The 19,105-nt window shown below is 44.6% G+C and overlaps 1 protein-coding gene across 2 annotated transcripts; it reads left to right on the top strand.

Annotated features, from left to right (window-relative positions):
• The first annotated feature begins 1,241 nt into the window (after positions 1-1,241).
• LOC127002962 (neurogenin-3-like) lies at positions 1,242-11,041 on the top strand. Of its 2 annotated transcripts, XR_007756773.1 has the most exons (5): positions 1,242-1,675; positions 4,954-5,118; positions 6,568-6,801; positions 7,231-9,557; positions 9,684-11,041. XR_007756773.1 is itself a non-coding variant. In XM_050869271.1 (4 exons), exons 2-4 carry the CDS (start codon positions 4,961-4,963, stop codon positions 7,472-7,474), a joined length of 636 nt encoding a protein of 211 aa, XP_050725228.1. In that variant the 5' UTR covers positions 1,242-1,675; positions 4,954-4,960; the 3' UTR covers positions 7,475-11,041. The 2 variants fall into 2 exon arrangements, 1 of the variants encoding a protein (XP_050725228.1); XM_050869271.1 differs by having other exon boundaries at positions 7,231-11,041.
• The last annotated feature ends 8,064 nt before the right edge of the window (positions 11,042-19,105 follow it).

The following is a 19,105-nucleotide window of genomic DNA, read 5'->3' as shown; positions in this document are numbered from 1 at the left end:
AGCCTTTGAACCCCTTTGCTGTACGCTCATTCCCTCACACACTCTATAAACTCTCAGAAGCGTTACCAAGCAAAAAAAAGCATTCAGAATCGATATATTTACTCCGAACATATAAATAGAGGCTTTGAACCCCTTTACTGAACAGCTCATTTTCTCACACTCTCAATAAACTGTCAAGCGTTACCAAGCAAAAAGAAGCATTCCGAATCGATATATTTACTCCGAACAAATAAATAAAGCCTTTGAACCCCTTTACTGTACATCTCATTCCCTCACACTCTCAATCAACTGTCAAGCGTTACCAAGCAAAAAGAAGCATTCCGAATCGATATATTTACTCCGAACATATAAACAAAGGCTTTGAACCCCTTTACTGCGCGGCTCATTCCCTCAGTAAGCTGTCGGGAGCGTCGGCAAGCAAAAAGCACCTCTCGGGACCGGTGTATCTGGATTTTCCCGACAATTACTCCGCATTAAGACGACTCGCTGTTATATGCAAACCAGTAAGTGGCCACTCCAGCCCCGGGACAGATTGCGGCGGCCAATCACGCAGCTCCCGGGGGCTAAAGGGACTCCAGGGCGGGGCACGGGCCAACCAGGAACGAGGGATTGATTTCAGCAGCCAATGGGAGTCGGGGGCTGATGGTATTGGTCGGCGCGCGGCGGTGGGCGGGGCGAGGCGGAGGCTGCGGGGATGCTGACTTTCATCTGGAGTTGGCTGCGTCGATTTAGTGCGGCGGAGAGAATCGGAGCAAAGTTGAGGGTGAAATCGCGTGTGAAAATCGGCCATCATTGTGTCCCTTCGCCGCCGCCACTACTTCGAGGCCCCAGTGTCGTTGGTGGCTTAGTGCCGCGTCTCAGGGTCCCGAAGAGCGTCCTAAGAGTGCTTGAAGGAACGAAGAAGAAGGACGAAGGAGCCGCAAGGGAGGAGAAAAAAAGAAGGGAGGAAGAACCGGCGGGAGGGAGAGAGAGGAGTGTCGTTGGTGGAGTCTCACGAAGAGCGTCCAAAGAGTGCTTGAAGGAATAAAGACGAAGAAGAACGAAGAAGAAGGACGAAGGAGCCGCAAGGGAGGAGAAGGAAGGAAGGAAGGAAGGAAGGAGAAACCGGCTTAGTGCTGGAGTTTCAGGTTCCCGAAGAGAGTCCAAAGAGTGCTTGAGGGAAGGAAGACGAGGAAGAGCGAAGAAGAAGGACGAAGGAGCCGCAAGGGAGGAGAAGGAAGGAAGGAAGAAAGGAGAAACAGGCGGGAGGGAGAGAGAGAGGTGTCGTTGGAGTCTCAGGTTCCCGAAGAGCGTCCAAAGAGTGCTTGAAGGAACGAAGAAGGACGAAGGAGCCGCAAGGGAGGAGAAGGAAGGAAGGAAGGAAGGAAGGAGAAACCGGCGGGAGGGAGAGAGAGAAGCGTCCTTGGTAGAGTCTCTGGTTCCCGAAGAGCGTCCAAAGAGTGCTTGAAGGAACGAAAACAAAGAAAAAACGAAGGAGCCGCAAAGAAGGAAGGAAAGAAGGACAAACCAGCGGGAGGGAGAGAAGGAAAGAGAGAGGAAGAGTGACGAAGGTGACGTTGCGGTCGTGGTGAGGTCGGGGTGCGGTCGTGGTGAGGTCGGGGTGCGGTCGGGGTGCGGTCGGCGGAGTCCTACGTCATGAAGATTGTGGGTGACTGAATCCTCCTGTATGTGCGAAGTGAGTAATGGACTGGCTGAGTGGTATGGATGGAGGGTAGGTGGACTCGAACTGGGTGGTGGAACGCTTGGATTGTAAGGTGAAGAAGCTATATAAGGAAGTGGAAGTGGAAGGGAAGTGGACTATTGAATAACTGAATGGGGGTGGATGAGTGGACTGGATGGAGGGTAGCTGGAATCGAATTGGCTGGTGGAAAAACTGGATTGCAAAGTGGATGACGAAGCTGGGAAAGTGGATGAACTCTTGAATAACTAAATGGAGGTGGATGAATGGACTGGATGGAGGGTAGCTGGAATCGAAGTGACTGGTGGAAAAGCTGGATTGCAAAGTGGATGAAGAAGCTGGGAAAGTGGATGAACTCTTGAATAACTAGAGGTGGATGAGTGGACTGGACGAAGGGTAGCTGGAATCGAACTAGCTGGTGGAAAGACTGGATTGCAAGGTGGATGAAAAGGCTAGGAAAGTGGATGAACTGAACAGGCTAGAATGAAGGACTGAATGGATGGAGAGATGGATGAGTGGACTGAGTGGAATGAACCTGGACTCGAACTGACTGGAGGAACGACTGGATTGCAAGGTGGATGAAGTGGCTAGGAAAGTGGATGGGCTCTTGGATAGGCTAGGAAAAGGACTGGATGGAGAGGTGGATGAGTGGATTGGGTGGAAGGTAGCTGGAATCGAACTGAATGGTGGAAGAACTGGATTGCTATGTAGATGAAGAAGCTAGCTAAGTGGATGAACTGGATAGGCTAGAATAAGGACTGGATGGAGAGATGGATGAGTGGACTGGGAAAAGAACTGGATAAACGCAATGGACAATGGATGAAGAGGTTGAGAAAGTGGATGAATTCAATGATAGGTGGATGGAAAGGCTGGGAAAGTGGATAGACGCTTGGATTGACTTGGGGTGGATGAAAAATGGATGGAGAAGCTGAGAAGTGGATGAACCGGATGAAAAATAGATGGAGGAGGTTGGAGAAAGTGGAAAGACTAGATGGAAGAAGGTTGTGGAATATTTAGACAGAAAGAGAGGAAAGAAAATGGACTGCATGGATGAAAAGGTGGATGAAGAAGCTAAGGGAAGTGGATGAAATAGATTTGAGGTGGATGAAGAAAGTGGAGGGAAGTGGAACGGCTGAATGGAAGGTTGTGAAATGGATGTAATGAAGAAAAGCGATGAACTGGATGAGAAAGTGGATGAGAGGCAAATAGAAGTGGATGAACTGGATGTAAGGTGGATAGAGAAGGTTGAGAGTAGATGGATTGAAGGAGTGGCTGGGAAGTGGATGGAGTCGATGTTAAAGTGGATGAAGAGGCCAAGAGGTGTGGATGAAGTGGATGACCAGGCTTTTTTTTTCCTTCTTGATCTTTTCCTTTCCTTTTCCTTCTTTTTTTTTCTTTCTCTTGATTTTTCGGGTATTTTTTCATCTTTCAATTTTTCTTTCCTTTTTGTTTCTTCTTTCCTCTTTCCTCCTCCTCCTCCTCTTCCTCCTTTTATCTTTTCAACATTATTTTTCTCCTTTTTTTTTTACTTTTTCTCTTCCATTTTCTGCATATTCAATTATTATTATTATTATTATTATTATTATTATTATTATTATTATTATTATTATTATTATTGTTCCATCTTCATCCTCCTCCTCTTCCTCGTCCTCCTCCTTCTCTTCCTTCTATTATTTCCACTTATTTTTTCCCTTCTTTTTTCATATCCAAGTTTCCTTTTTTTCCCATTTTTTTTACTTTTCCATTTCTGTGCCATTTTTTTTTCTCTCTTCCTTCTTCTTCTCTTCTTCCATCATTATCAACTTATTCTTCCCTCTTTTTACCTTCACTCTTTCATTTTGTCCACATTCAATCATTTCCTTTTGTTTCCTTTTCCTCCTCCTCCTTCTTCTCCTTCCATATTTTCCCTCTATATTTATTTTCTTTGCTTTTTCGTGTTTTTCAATGTTTCCTTTTCTCCAATTTGCTGTCAGTTTCGCGTCTTGACTTTCATTTTTCTTTCTTTCTTTTTTTCTTGTTATTCCTCAATATACCTCTCCGATTTCCCTCCTCTTCCACTCTTTATTTCATTTCTCTATCTTTCCGCTGTTCATCTTCCTTCATTCTCTCTCTCTCTCTCTCTCTCTCTCTCTCTCTCTCTCTCTCTCTCTCTCTCTCTCTCTCTCTCTCTCTCTCTCTTCCTTTTCCAATTATTTTTTTTTTTAATCTTCTCGTTGGTTTTTCTTCCTTTCTCTATATTTTCTTCTTTACTTTTCCTTTCTTCTTTTTCCACCTAAGTCTGTTTTTTATCTTCGTTTGTTTTTCTTCCTTTCTCTGTGTTTTTTCTATTCTTTTCCTCTTGCTTTCCACCTATTTGCTTGTTTTTCTATTTTTTTCTCTGCTTTTTTTTTCTACACTTTGTCTTTTCCTTTTCCGCTAATTCTTGTTTTTTATCTTCTTTTTTTCTGTGTTTTTTTCTATTTTTTTCCTCTTGTTTTCCACCTATTTACTTGTTTTTATCTTTCTTTCTCTGCGTTTTTTCTACACTTTGTCTTTTCCTTTTCCACCTAATTCTGTTTTTTTTTTTTTATCTTCTCGTTTGTTTTTCCTACTTTCTCTGTCGTTTTTCTATGACATTTCTTTTCCTTTTCCACTTAATTCTCTTTTTTTTATCTTCTCCTTTGTTTTTGTTACTTTCTCTGTCGTTTTTCTACACTTTGTCTTTTCCTTTTCCACTTAATTCTGTTTTTTTTATCTTCTCGGTTGTTTTTCCTACTTTCTCTGTCGTTTTTCTGTGCAATTTCTATTCCTTTTCCACTCAATTCTGTTTTTTTTTTCTTCTTTATTTTTCTTTCTTTCTCTGTCGTTTTTCTATGCTATTTCTTTTCCTTTTCCACTTAATTCTGTTTCTTTTTATCTTCTCGTTTGTTTTTCTTACTTTCTCTGTCGTTTTTCTATGCTATTTCTTTTCCTTTCCCACCTAATTCCTTTTATCTTCCTGTTTGTTTTTCTTCCTTTCCTTTCCTTGTCTAAACACACAAATATTATCAGTAAACGTATAAAAGCAAAATACAGGGAGACTTGCACCTTTCCTTGCCTTCCCTTAAATATATATATGTAAACTTGCCCTTTCATTGCCTTCCCTTAAATATATAGGTACACACACACACACACACACACACACACACACACACACACACACACACACACACACACACACACACACAATTAAATATACGTATAGGTAAACTTGCACTTTCCTTTACCTGAATTAATTAAGCCTCACACACCTGCAGGTCGGACATGGACTTTTCCTTGGCGGGTCACTACACAGCCTGCAGCTACATGACCTCGGCTGACCTGGTGACCCGTGACCCCCGCCTGCTGACCTCCCCTGACCTCCGGGTGGCGGCTCTGCACGCGGCGCCACGACCTGACTTTGTGAAGCACGAGCTCGCCAGGTAAGACAGTAAGTGACCAACGAACGAGCACACGCACGCACGCAGACACGGACACGCACGCACGTACATACACAAAAAAGTATACATAAGTGAGCCTGTTAAGTAGAGAGGCTTTGGCACGTATGCTCAGACACTTTCGCCTCCCACGACAACTATTTGAAAAGGCCACAAAGGAGATTAGTTGAGTTCTTGTTTTGTTCACGTTCACGGTGCAGAAGCCTTGTCAAACTATCACCAGGCTCATCAAACTACCCACGGAAATGCCCACAACAACCTCTACGAAAGTCTTACCAAATGTGGGTGTGTGAGCTACGAAATGTTTACGAATATGGGTTGTTTTATCGGCGTCGCAGACGGCGATCAACAGATTGTCCATCTTCTTATAGTGTTGTTGTTGTTGTTATCTTCAAGTTGTTTTCCTGTCTTACCCATGCATTGTAGACATGACATTGTATAATATATTTGTTAGCCGTGATGAACCCTACGACATGGCATTGTAAACAGAGTCAGCTTTTTTTTTTTTTTTACGTCTTGGCCTGTGGCGCCGGTAGGTCTTCATAGTAGGCCTGATGGTCGGCCCCAGCCCGTTGTGGCGCAGGCAAGTGTTTATAGTGGCGCCATCTTTACTTTTCAGCATTTTCCATTTTAGAGCCCTAGTTGCAAGATATAAATTGTTGGGGGTGTGTTGGAGGGTCATGCGCCGCCGATCTAGCACAGTTTTTGTGCTATTAACACTTGTTTTTATACGTTCAGCCTGTTGCTCCGGTAGGCTATCTTGCCCGTTCGTGGTGCAGGCAAGTGTTTATAGTGGCGGCATCTTGTTTGGTTCATGCTACCGACCGCAACTCATTTTTGCTCCACTTTAGAGAGCTTTGCTAGAGTCCGGGTTGATAGGTGGTCCTCAGAACAGCATGTGGGTAGTTTTAAGACACTCGGCGATGACTGGGGGCCGCTTTCACAGTCGTTTTGTTTGTTTTGATCGTTACCAATGGCGCCGATCGACGCTATAGTTTTCCACGTGAAACTGGCCTATGGGGTAGTGGCGGCTGCAGAGGAAGCGAGAGGTGTTGAGAGTGTGTGGTAAGGTGCGGGGCTAGGCTAACCCCGCAGCCGCCACTACCCCATCGGCCAGTTTTAAGTGGAAATTCTATAGCGGCGATCGCCGCCATTGGTAACGATCAACACGAACAAAACGACTGTGAAAGCGGCCCTGAAAATTGTCAGCTTGATGCGGCGGGCGGGACTTGTACCCGTTTCCACTCAGCCACCGCCTCCCTAAAAACTGCAAATAGGCATCTGACTCATGAAAACCCGACTCCCCTCCTTTGTGGCCTTTGGAAACAGTTACCGAGGGAGCCGAAAGCGTCTGAGAGTACGGGCTATAGACATGAAGCTTCACTCCATCCTAGCCTTCACTTAGTACAACTCTAAGTCAAACTCCCACTACAGGTCAGAGCTAAGTCGGCGGTTGGAGTTCCGGCCTGCGCAGGACTTCACGAGTAGAACCGACCTGCTGGTGCGGCGTGACCTGACCCGGGTACAGGAGGGGTCAGTCGGACGGGAGGAGCGGCCGCCCACCACCACCACCAGCACATCCTCCGTCAAACAGGAGAGTCGCCCCTCGGACATAGAAAACGACCCCACCTTTGTGCTGGCGGACGCGGCGCCCACGAGGAGGTCAAGGTGGGTCAGGCTGGGTCACGCTAGGTCAAAGGTCATGTTGGGTCATGCTAGGTTAAAGGCTATGGTGGGTCGCGCTACGTATGTTGGGTCAAGCTATGTGAAAGGTCATGTTGGGTCACGCTAGGTTAAACAACATGGGTCACGTTAGGTTTGTTAGGTCTTCATGTTACAGGCTATCCTGGGTCACGCATGGCAAAGATTACACTGGGTCACGTTTGGTATGTTAGGTCAAGCTATGTCAAAGGCTAGGTCAAATTTGCTTGTCTGCTTGTCTGATTTTCTTTTTTTCTCTTGTCACAATGCCGATGACATAAGATAAAAGGACAAAATGTAGTCTAATATAGTCTAAATATAATCTAACATATTCTCTTCTCACAGTACCAAACTCTCTTATCCTTGGCTCTGGTAACACGCACACCTCTTCTTCAGGGAGCGGGAGAGCGTGCTGGCGATGACCAAGGAGGAACGCAGGCGGCGGCGGCGGGCCACCCTCAAGTACCGCACTGCGCACGCCAGTAGAGAGCGGATGCGGGTGGAGGCCTTCAACGTGGCCTTCGCCGAGCTCCGCAAACTGCTGCCGACCCTCCCGCCGGACAAGAAACTCTCCAAAATCGAGATTCTGCGCCTCGCTATCTGCTACATCGCCTACCTCAACCACGTGCTCGATGTCTGAACGGGGAGTCGAGGATGTCACGATAGAGCAAAACAAGGGTACATATTCTTAATTCCGGCGCCCAGACACACCTATCTGACCAGGCTTTCGTAGGAGTTTTGAGCATTTACGTGGGTTGTTTGATGGCCCTGGTGGTAGTTTGACCGCTTTTCTGTACCATGAACCTAAAAACACTCGTGAAAATCCGAATGATCTCCTTTTTGGCCTTTGTGAATGGTTGATGTGAGAGGCGTCTGAGAATATCGACCAAGAACACTTCCCCTTCCCCTCGATCTACCGACTTTCCGACTTCACGACCGTTCCACCAACCAAGTGACCGAGCTTTCTCATTCGCCCTACCGCTTCTCGCATGAGCTTCAGTGTTTCATCCGGTTCGAGGCAGGAGAGTTGGTGCCAGAACGGTCAAGTCCCCGCCATTCCCCGCCATACCTTCCTCGTCTCCGCTTCTTCTACGGGTTAAAAAGGATACGAGTCCAACGCCCTCACTATTGCTTCCCCTGTTCGTTTGGGTGACTTGTTTCAACGCAGGAGACCGAGAGCTGATGCCAGGGCGGTCAACTCCCAGCCATTCCTCGCCATACCTTCCTCGTCTCCGCTTCTTCTACGGGTTAAAAAGGATACGAGTCCAACGCCCTCACTGTTGCTTTCCCTGTTCCTTTGAGTATTAAGGGAAGGGTGTCGGGACTTGTTTCAACGCAGAAGATCGAGAGCTGATTGATGCCAAAACGGTCAACTCCAAGCCATTCCCCGCCATACCTTCATCGCCCCCGCTTCTTCTCCGCGGCAAATTGTACAGACCAAAAGGACACGAAACCAGCGCCCTAACCACAGCTTTCCCAGTTCTTTGGGTATCACGGGCGAGGGTATTGAGGGTTGTGTCGACGCTGAAGAAGGAGAGTTGATGCGCTATGAGAACAAGTAGGTCTGTGCTTCTTGTCCCTGCTACTGGATTCTTCTCGGCGCGTCTCTCTGGTGTATATAAAGGGCTTCTGAAGCTTTATGAAGACTGCTGTTTATACTTCCTGGGAAATACTCAACTTAAGCTTGCTGGCGGACTAATATAATTTACCTAATCTATTATTTATTTATTTATTTGCATGTGATATCAGTCTACTATTATGATTTACCTAATTTATTATTTATTTATTTGCATGTGATATCAGTCTATTTATATTTTGTCTATAAGGTTTTAGATTCATAAGTAGGACAACTGTTTATACTTAGAGAAATAATGAACTAAAGCTTGCCGAGAATTAACTTATTATCTGTTTTTTTTAATATTTATTCCAAACATGACTATATATATTTTTTTTCTATAAAGTTGTAGAATTATGAGTAAGAGAACTGTTTATACGTACTTTGTGAAATGATAAACAGAAGCTCGCTGAGGATTAACATATCATTTATATATCTGTTTTTTTGTGTGTTATTATTCCAAACATGCCTTTTTTTTTTTTTGCTATAAGGTTTTAGAGGCTGTATGTGGACAAATGCTTATACTCTGATTATTATTATTATTATTATTATTATTATTATTATTATTATTATTATTATTATTATCACTGACGTTCTTATTGATTTTTTGTGTTATTATTCCAAACACGCCTTTTCTTTTTTTGCTATAAGGTTTTAGAAGCTTTACGTGGACAAATGCTTATACTCTGATTATTATTATTATTATTATTATTATTATTATTATTATTATTATTATTATTATTACCACTGACTTTGTTATTGATTCAGTCTACCTTGTATATTATGTTTTCTGTACAGTGCAAAGCGAATATTTTGAACCAGACACCGAGGCCGCAGGTTATGTGTGTGTACAGATGATTTTGACTATTATTATTATTCTGGGTGTTAAGAACTTTGTCTCCCATTTTTGTTAAGGGAAAAGAAGCAGCTTGAGGGAGAAAACAAAAGCAAGGAAAAAAGAAAAAAAGCCCGCTTAGGTTATGTCTGTATATAGATTATTTCGGTTATTCTGTTGAGTGTTATTCGTAAACTTTGCAACTTATTTATTACGTTGAATATCGTCACCCTCATAAAATAATTCCCTAAGTCATTTTTCAGGGATTTCCAGGTCTGTATATAAATCATTTTGGTTATTCTGTCGAGTGTTATTGATAAACTTTGCAACTTATTTATTACGTTGAATATCGTCACCCTCATAAAATAATTGCCTAAGTCATTTTTCAGGGATTTCCAGGTTTTTGTCTACATCAATTTTTCAACACGTGACTCCCATTTTTGTATAGTTGCCTTCGTCATTCAGGGTTTGAGTGTTCCAGAATTGGCCTTTTCATTTCTGCCTAAATCTTAAGACAAATGAGATAATGACATTTCTTTTATGATTTCCCGAAAAGTCTACATCAAATTTTCAGCATGTGACGCCCATTTCTGTATAGTTGCCTTCGTCATTCAGGGTTTGAGTGTTCCAGAATTGGCCTTTTCGTTTCTCCGTAAATCTTAAGACAAATGAGATAATGACAGTTCTTTTATGATTTCCTGAAAAGTCTACATCAAATTTTCAGCATGTGACGCCCATTTCTGTATAGTTGCCTTCGTCATTCAGGGTTTGAGTGTTCTAGAATTGGCCTTTTCATTCCTGCCTAAATCTTAAGACAAATGAGATAATGACATTTCTTTTATGATTTCCTGAAAAGTCTACATCAATTTTTCAACACGTGACGCCCATTTCTGTATAGTTGCCTTCGTCATTCAGGGTTTGAGTGTTCTAGAATTGGCCTTTTTGTTTCTGCGTAAATCTTAAGACAAATGAGATAATGACATTTCTTTTATGATTTCCTGAAAAGTCTACATCAATTTTTCAACACGTGACTCCCATTTCTGTATAGTTGCCTTCGTCATTCAGGGTTTGAGTGTTCTAGAATTGGCCTTTTCATTTCTGCCTAAATCTTAAGACAAATGAGATAATGACATTTCTTTTATGATTTCCCGAAAAGTCTACATCAATTTTTCAACACGTGACTCCCATTTCTGTATAGTTGCCTTCGTCATTCAGGGTTTGAGTGTTCTAGAATTGGCCTTTTCATTTCTGCCTAAATCTTAAGACAAATGAGATAATGACAGTTCTTTTATGATTTCCTGAAAAGTAGAAAATAATGACTTAGGCGGTTTGTTGACGAAGGTGACGATATATTAATTTACTTAACTGTTTGCTTTGCGCTGCTGGTGTATATTTTAAACTATTCATTCTTGTTTGCTTAGTGTAAATTAGATATTCTTTTCTTCTTTATTCATTCACTTTTTATTAAATTATTTTATTTATTAATTTGAACATTTTCTTTTCAATTTATCTAGTTTTTTCATTATTTAACTTTAACCTGTTCATTTGCTCATCTATTTACTGTTGTTTATTTGTCTAACTATTTATTATTGTTTATATATTTAAGTAAGTAGTTAAGTTTATTATCTATATATTTCTTCTCGTGTTTATTTGGGTCAGTGTTTCCTCGTCGGCGTCAAGATGGCCGACTCGCCGCTGTGCTGAACCACCTCGCTTGACACACTCACCACTACTATGAATAAATGTGTTCACTTTTACTGAGGCTCTTAATACCAACACGTTCCCGGATACGACAACTACATCTTAAAGTAAGGGTAACGTTGGAGCACACGCTATAGCTGCGCGTGGCGGCGGTGCTCATCTCCGTCCCGTTGGCCCGTTGAGCCTGTGGTGGGAGGGAACAACCAGACACAGGGCAGCGTGACATCCGGGTTCCTATAGTTTACCTTCCCCAGGTGTCCCCAGGTACCCATTTATCAACCAGCCCGAAAGGAAGGATGAACAGCTGGGTGGCCTACACGCCGACCGCAAAGGCCAGGATTCGAACCCAGGCCCGCAGATTCGTAGTCAGGGACGCTAACCACTGCACCGCGGAGGCGAAAAAATACAGATAGTATACAAAATACTCAGACCCATTTACGAAAAACGACAAATACTCCGTCTACGGCATCAGGGAAAGCTTGATTCTGTAGACGGCGGCCGATTATTTTTTCTTTTTTTTACAGCAGAGGACAGTGCAAGGGCGTAAAAAAAATAATAAATAAATAAATAAATAAAAATAAAATAAAAAGCCCGCTACTTACTGCTCCTGAAATGGTCAGTGTGCGGGCGTGATCTCGAGGACCCAGGTTCGAGTCCCACCGCAACACGCCGACAATTTTCAACCACGACCGAGAGGCAGACGATTACCCACATGCTGCCCAGGCCTTCACTCAACCCTAACTTCAGCGACTTCGGTCAAGAGGAGCACCGGGGGGCAGCATGGGCCAGGCAAGAGTCACACATCACGGCACCCACTATAAATAAAATTCGCCCGCGCCACTAACAGACTGGGGCCGCCCAAGAGACCCCTCAAGACAGCTTACCGACGCTATTGGCAGCACATGAGAAAGGGTCAACATTAATGTGAAAACGCGACTCAAAATATAAAACAAAAAAACAGAAATAAGCGATTCACAACACTTAACCTGCATCTTCACCGCATCGTCACCACCATCATCATCATCATCAGTACTCACCCTGCAAAAAGAGAGAGAGAGAGAGAGAGAGAGAGAGAGAGAGAGAGAGAGAGAGAGAGAGAGAGAGAGAGAGAGAGAGAGAGAGAGAAATAGCATTATAAGAACCATACAATTATTCACACACCTAAACATCACTCTCCCCATTATCGTCATCATTATTATTCACAGGACACACAAAGGCAGACGTGACGAAGGGATTAAAGGAGCCGACACCTGAGCCCAGACACCTGACTTTCACTCTCACAAAAGGAGGGAACGAAAAAGTGAGAACGGAACGGGGAGAACGGAACGGGGAGAACGGAACGGGGAGAACTAAACGGGGAGAACGGAACGGGGAGAACTGAACGGGGAGAACGGAACGGGGAGAACAGACCGGGGAGAACGGAACGGGGAGAACAGACCGGGGAGAACGGAACGGGGAGAACGGAACGGGGAGAACTGAACGGGGAGAACGGAACGGGGAGAACGGAACGGGGAGAACTGAACGGGGAGAACTGAACGGGGAGAACGAAACAGGAGAACGGAACAGGAGAACGGAACAGGGAGAACGGAACAGGGAGAACGAAAAGGTGAGAACGGAACAGGAGAACGAACAGGAGAACGGAACAGGGAGAACGGAACAGGAGAACGAAAAGGTGAGAACGGAACGGGGAGAACGGAACGGGGAGAACGAAAAGGTGAGAACGGAACGGGGAGAACGAAACGGGGAGAACGGAACGGGGAGAACGGAACGGGGAGAACGGAACGGGGAGAACGGAACGGGGAGAACGAAAAGGTGAGAACGGAACGGGGAGAACGGAACGGGGAGAACGGAACGGGGAGAACGGAACGGGGAGAACGGAACGGGGAGAACGGAACGGGGAGAACGGAACGGGGAGAACGGAACGGGGAGAACGGAACGGGGAGAACGGAACGGGGAGAACGAAAAGGTGAGAACGGAACGGGGAGAACGAAACGGGGAGAACGGAACGGGGAGAACGGAACGGGGAGAACGAGAAACTGGGAAAGAATAAGTGGAAGCAAAAAGGTGGAAGAAAAGGTGAACATAAAAAGTGGAGAGATAGAACAAAATAAAAAAATAAAAACAAAAATAAACGAGGGACGAAAAAAAAAAAACTAGAAAAATAAGAAAGACAAAAGGGAGTGAAAAAAAAAATAAAAACCTTGAAAATTGAAAGTAAAAAAAAAGTCAGAGTAAGAGAAGGAAAAGGAGGAGGAGGAAGAGGAACAATAAGAGGAGGAGGAGGAGGAGGAGGAGGAGGAGGAGGGAGGTAAGAGTCGTGCAGAGTATAGCCAAGGTCTATCAGTAGCGCTCTCCTCCCTTCCCTTTCTTCTCCCTCCCTCCCTTCCTTTCCTTCTCCCTTCCTCCCTCCCTCCCTTCATTCCTTCTCCCTCCCTTCCCTTCCTTCTCCCTCCCCTTCCCTCCTCCTCCCTCCCTCCTCCCTTCCCTCCTCCCTTCCTTCCTTCTCCTTCCTCCCTCCCTTCCCCCCCCTCCCTTTAGCTTGTTTACCAGTCATTTGAGCCAGAATGGGGAGGGGTGGCAATTACTGACTCAAAAGGGGATTCATTTGTGAAGCTGGGGAGGAGAGGAAGGGAGTAAGGGGAGGGAGAGAGAGAGAGAGAGAGAGAGAGAGAGAGAGAGAGAGAGAGAGAGAGAGAGAGAGTAACGAATCTGTCTTGTATACCCGAGTAGAAAAAGGTATAACTTCAACGGTAACTAAACTATAACATAAAAAACGTATTGCAGTATGAGTTACAGCCATTGGACTCAAGGTGGTGAGGACAAGCGTTGACCAAATCTATTATAAGTACCGCCGGGCTACGGAGCCACAAGGGGAGAGAGGGGAGAGGCTGCAGGGTAAAGGGGAGAGAGGGGAGAGGCTGCAGGGTAAAGGGGAGAGAGAGAGGAGACAAGAGGAGGAAGGGGAGAGGCTAAGGGGAGGTAAGGGGTAAAGGGACAACACCTGCAGCCATAATAGAAGCTTATCCCCTTAAGTCGTTCATACTGGTAGTTAGGGAAAGGGTTAAGGGCCACTACTACTGCTACTACTACTATTACTGCTATTTCTGCTTCTACTACCACTATTACTACTAAAAAGAACTGAAGAAAAGGTAAGAGAAAATAACTTAGGAATCGAAGGGAGAGAGAAAAGGAGAAACAATACAATATAGAGCAAGAAAATAAGAAATGAGAGGAAGAAAAGGTAGAAGACAATACGACACAAGGTAGAAAAAGAGAAGAAAGGAGGAGAAAGAAAAGGAGAAATAATACAATATAGAGTGAGAAAATAAGAAATGAGAGGAAGAAAAGGTAGAAAACAATACGACACAAGGTAGAAAAAGAGAAGAAAGGAGGAGAAAGAAAAGGTGAAAATTGTACATCAGGTAAAAAAAAAGAATTAATAAAGAGAAGAAAGTACTACTGCTATTACTTTTGTTACTACTACTACTACTACTACTACTACTACTACATCTACTATTCCTGCCGCTAGAAATAACAATACTGAGAGAAAAATCAGTCTAGTCTATATCCGTCTTATTTTTTTGTATTTTTTTCTTTACTCCTTTTTTCTCTTCTTTTTTGTCTTTCTCTAGTTACTTCTTCCGCCTCCTCCTCCTCCCATTCTCCTCATGGATCTGCTAATTCAAGAGAAGCGATGCAATACAGACACTGGCAGGAGTTTCTTTCCCATCCGAGTCATCCGCCACTGGAACAACCTCCCCGCTGAAGAAGTAAGTGCAGAAACCATCAACTCCTTCAAAAACCGCATCGACCCTTACTTCGTGACAACAGGAGCAAACTGGAAGAGGAGTAAACAGAACGTACGCACCTAAGGGCTTTGATCTGGTCTGAGGAGGGCGCCGAGCGACTGTCAGGCAGATCACGGTTACAAAGCGGGCAACCATTAAGTAAGGAGAAGAGAAGGGAGACAGAAGAGAGAATGAAAAGGGAGAGAGAGAGAGAGAGAGAGAGAGAGAGAGAGAGAGAGAAGGACGGAAGGGGAGAAAAGGGATGGGGAAGGATGGGGAAGTGAGGAGAGAACGGAGACAGAAGAGAGAAAGAAAAGGGTGAGGGAGAGAGAGAGAGAGAAAGGTGTGGGGAGGAGAGGGGAAGGACGGAAGGGGAGAGAAGGAAAGTAAGAGATGGGGAAGGATGGGGAAGTGAAGAAAAGGGAAACAGAGGAGAAAATGAAACGAGTGAGAGAGAGGGGAAGGAAGGAAGGGGAAGGAAGGACAAGGAGAAAGAAAGGGAAAATGAGGGGAAGAGGCTGAGGAGGGAAAGGAGGGAGAGGGGGAAGGAAGCACATTTTTCTTGTCTGCCTTTCCATGTTTCCGTGTTTCCTTCTCTTCCCGATACCACAAACAAACAAAAAAAATCGGGTTCTGTCGTTCATCCGGAAATCTGGGTTAATCTTGCCCTCCTAAGCCGCCCAAGTGTGTGTTGTTACCCTACGATTATATACCTCTCTCTCTCTCTCTCTCTCTCTCTCTCTCTCTCTCTCTCTCTCTCTCTCTCTCTCTTCGTTGTCTTTATTTCTTATTTTTTTTCTTTTTTCCTATTTTCTTTTCGTTTTTCTGAGGTATTATAAATTTTCCTTCGTTTTCTCTTATGTTGTCTTCTTCTTCTTCTTCTTCTTTCTCTCAATATCCATTTTCTATCGCTTCTCCTTTCTACTCTTTTTCATCCTTCCTTTCTTTTCTTTATTCAACGTGCTATTCAATTTTTCCTTTCTTTCTTATTATCTTTTATCATGGACTATCTTTTCTCTCTCTCTCTCTCTCTCTCTCTCTCTCTCTCTCTCTCTCTCTCTCTCTCTCTCTCTCTCTCTCTCTCTCTCTCATCACTTTCCCCTTCTTTCCCTCCTTTCATCCCTTCCTCACGCCCCTTCCCTTCCCTCCCTCTTCCCTCCCTCCTTGCCTCCTTCTCTCCGCATTGTTTCCTCCATAAAGGTTGTTGTCTCTGGGTGATTGAGTACACACACACACACACACTCACACACACACACACACACACACATGCACGACACGGACGAGAAGAAACGCATTTACGAGTGTGTTATTCGATTGCCGAGAGAGAGAGAGAGAGAGAGAGAGAGAGAGAGAGAGAGAGAGAGAGAGAGAGAGAGATTATATGGCCCTTGATAGCTTCCCCCTCCCCCCTATTCCCCCCTTCCAGTACTTCTTTTCCATCTTTTCCTCCTTTCACCAATCCTACCTTCCTTCCTTCCCTTCCTCCCATACATTCACACCTCCTTCCTTCCTTCCTTCCTTCCTTCCTTTATCTCCACCACCCTTCCATTCCTTCCTTACATATTTGCTCCCCTCCCTTCCCTTTCCCTCCCTTACCTTCACTTAATCTTCTCTCCTTCCCTCTCTCTCTTCCTTCCTTCTACATATCTTCCTTCCCCTTTCCCTCCCTTACCTTCTCTCCTTCCCTCTCTCCCTTCCTTCCTTCTACATATCTTCCTTCCCCTTTTCCTCCCTTACCTTCACTTAACCTTCTCTCCTTCCCTCTCTCCCTTCCTTCCTTCCCCTTTTCCTCCCTATCTCCCCTTTCCTTCCTCTCCCTTTCCTATACCTATCCTCACTTCCTTCCCTTCCTTTCCTTACATCCACATTTTGCCCCTCACTCCCTCCCTTCCTCCCTTTTCCCCATTCCCTTCCCTTCCCTTTCTTTCCTTGATCCACTTTTTGTCCCTTTCTCCCTGTCATCCACATATCACCCCCCCCCCCACCATCCATCCCCTTTCCTTCCTTACCTATCCCTTCCTCCCTTCCACCCTCCCTTCATGGCGGGGGATTTTGTAATAGTGTTGACGGACATGCAAATTAAGTCACAGAGCACAACACAGCTATCCCCCCCCCTTCCCCCCCCCCCGCCCCCCCCCGTCACCTTCCCTCGTCAGCAGTGATCTCAGCAGCTGACCACCTCGCTATAAGTCAGCTTTATGGCCCTTCAGCACACACACACACACACACACACACACATGTTCTGACTCAGCTGGTGACCCCTTGCTTATGCTGATGCTGTTGTTGTTGTTGTTGTTACATCTTATGATTCGTCGCCTCTTAGTGTTATTATATCTATCAGTGTTGTGACCTTGTTTTGTCTTCATCCCTTCCTTCCTTCCTTGTTTCTTTTTATTCCTTCTTTCCTTTCTTTCTTCCTTCCTTTCTGCAATACAATTTTGGTCCCTTAATTACTGGAAAAGAGACGCCTACGAGGGGATATGATTCAGGTCTTTCAGTGCCCGAAGAAGTTCAGAGGCGTCGAACACTGCAAGAACTAGAAATATCGGTCTACCAATTTAAAAACACACTCTCTCTCTCTAAGTGAGGCGATGCAGCACAGGCATTGGCAGGAGTTTCTTCCCAAACCGAGTTATCCGCCACTGGAACAACCTTCCCTCAGAAGCAGTAGTAAATGCGAATACCATCAACTCCTTCAAAAATCGAATCGACCGTCATCTCGTTGCGTCAGGAGTGAACTGAATACCGAAGTGCTTTCATCTGCTCTGCGGGGCACCAAGTGACTGTCAAGCAGATTACACTGGGCAAATTTTCCGTGGATCTTCAGTCAAACCACGATTTCCGCTGGCGTGGTTCTCATTTGTTTCTTGTTATTGCTGCTGATGATGATGGTGAGTAATACCGTCGTCCTTCGGTGAAATCTACCGTAGCTTTGGAAGATCGTGGACACGTCAGAAAACCACGGAAATAGGAGAACCACGCCAGCGGAAATCGTGGTTTGACTGAAGATCCACGGAAAATTTGCCCAGTGTAATAGCCCCTTAAAGCGCCACAGCGGGCAACCTCGTAATGTGCCAAAAGGCTTTCTGTTGCCTATATTTCCATGTTTCCTTCCTTCCTTCTTTCTTATTTTTTTTCCTTTCTTTCTTTTTCTTTATTTCTTCCTTCCTTTTTTCGTTTGTTCGTTCGTTCGTTCGTTTCTCTATCAATTCATACACTCACTCACCACCTGGCCACGTGTCCTCGCACCTGCCCGGGTCTCTAGGCAACCTTAGACAATAATTACAGGTAAACTCGTATTAGCGGAGGTGTTCTCTCTCTCTCTCTCTCTCTCTCTCTCTCTCTCTCTCTCTCTCTCTCTCTCTCTCTCTCTCTCTCTCTCTCTCTCTCTCTTGTATGCATTAGCTTATCAATTTATAGCAACCCAGTGTTTGTTGTTGTTGTCGTTGTTGTTATTGTTGTTGTTGTTCTTGTTCTTCTTCTTCTTTCACTTCTACTTCTCTCACTCATTCCTTCTTCGTTCTATTGTTACTTTTTTCGTTCGTCCCTTCTTTATCTTCTTTTCCTCCTCCTCTTCCTCTTCCTCCTCCTCCTCCTCCTCTTCCTCCACCTACTGCTACTACTACTACAACTAACAATGACAATAACCTTACACACACACACACACACACACACACACACACACACACACACACACACACACACTCAACACCAGTGGTCACCTGCACCCTCTCTCTCCCTCCCTCTCCCTCTCCCTCTCTCTCCCTCTCTCCCTCCTCTCTCTCACTCCCCCAATTACTCCTAAATTAGCGGATTACACTTATCCCACACAGCTGCTCCTTCGTGTGTGTGTGTGTGTGTGTGTGTGTGTGTGTGTGTGTGTGTGTGTGTGTGTGTGTGTGTGTGTGTGTTATGATTAGTATGTGTTGTAGGTGTTGTTATCGTTTTGTTGTAGGGAGAGTAGTAGCGGTGGTAGTAGTAGTAGTAGTAGTAGTAGTAGTAGTAGTAGTAGTAGTAGTAGTAGTAGTAGTAGTAGTAGTAGTAGTAGCAGTAGTAAGAATGAGAAAAAGAAAAGAGAAGAGATGAGGAGAGGGGAGAAGAGGAAAAAAAAAGGAGAGAAAAGGAGATAAAAGAGAAACAAACAAAGAGAACAGATGGAGGAAGAAGTAACAGACAAACACATAAAAGAAAAACAGACAGATAGATGGACAGTAACAGATAGATAGACAGAGAAAGAGAGACAGACAAAGACACAGACAGATACAAAGGCATCGAATTCAAGAAAAAAAAAGAGGAACAAGAGAAGGGAAGGAGGAAAAGAAGAGAAAAGAG

This window comes from Eriocheir sinensis, chromosome 24 (assembly GCF_024679095.1).
Source record: "Eriocheir sinensis breed Jianghai 21 chromosome 24, ASM2467909v1, whole genome shotgun sequence".
Taxonomy (NCBI): domain Eukaryota; kingdom Metazoa; phylum Arthropoda; class Malacostraca; order Decapoda; family Varunidae; genus Eriocheir; species Eriocheir sinensis.
The sequence above is the reverse complement of the archived record's forward strand: the minus strand, read 5'-3'. Positions and strand labels throughout refer to the sequence as shown.

Coding starts and splice junctions, on each gene's coding strand:
- LOC127002962 (XM_050869271.1), top strand. CDS start 4,961: ATGGACTTTTCCTTGGCGGGTCACTACACAGCCTGCAGCTACATGACC. Junction 5,119..6,567: donor GTGAAGCACGAGCTCGCCAG/GTAAGACAGTAA, acceptor CTCCCACTACAG/GTCAGAGCTAAGTCGGCGGT. Junction 6,802..7,230: donor GCGCCCACGAGGAGGTCAAG/GTGGGTCAGGCT, acceptor CCTCTTCTTCAG/GGAGCGGGAGAGCGTGCTGG.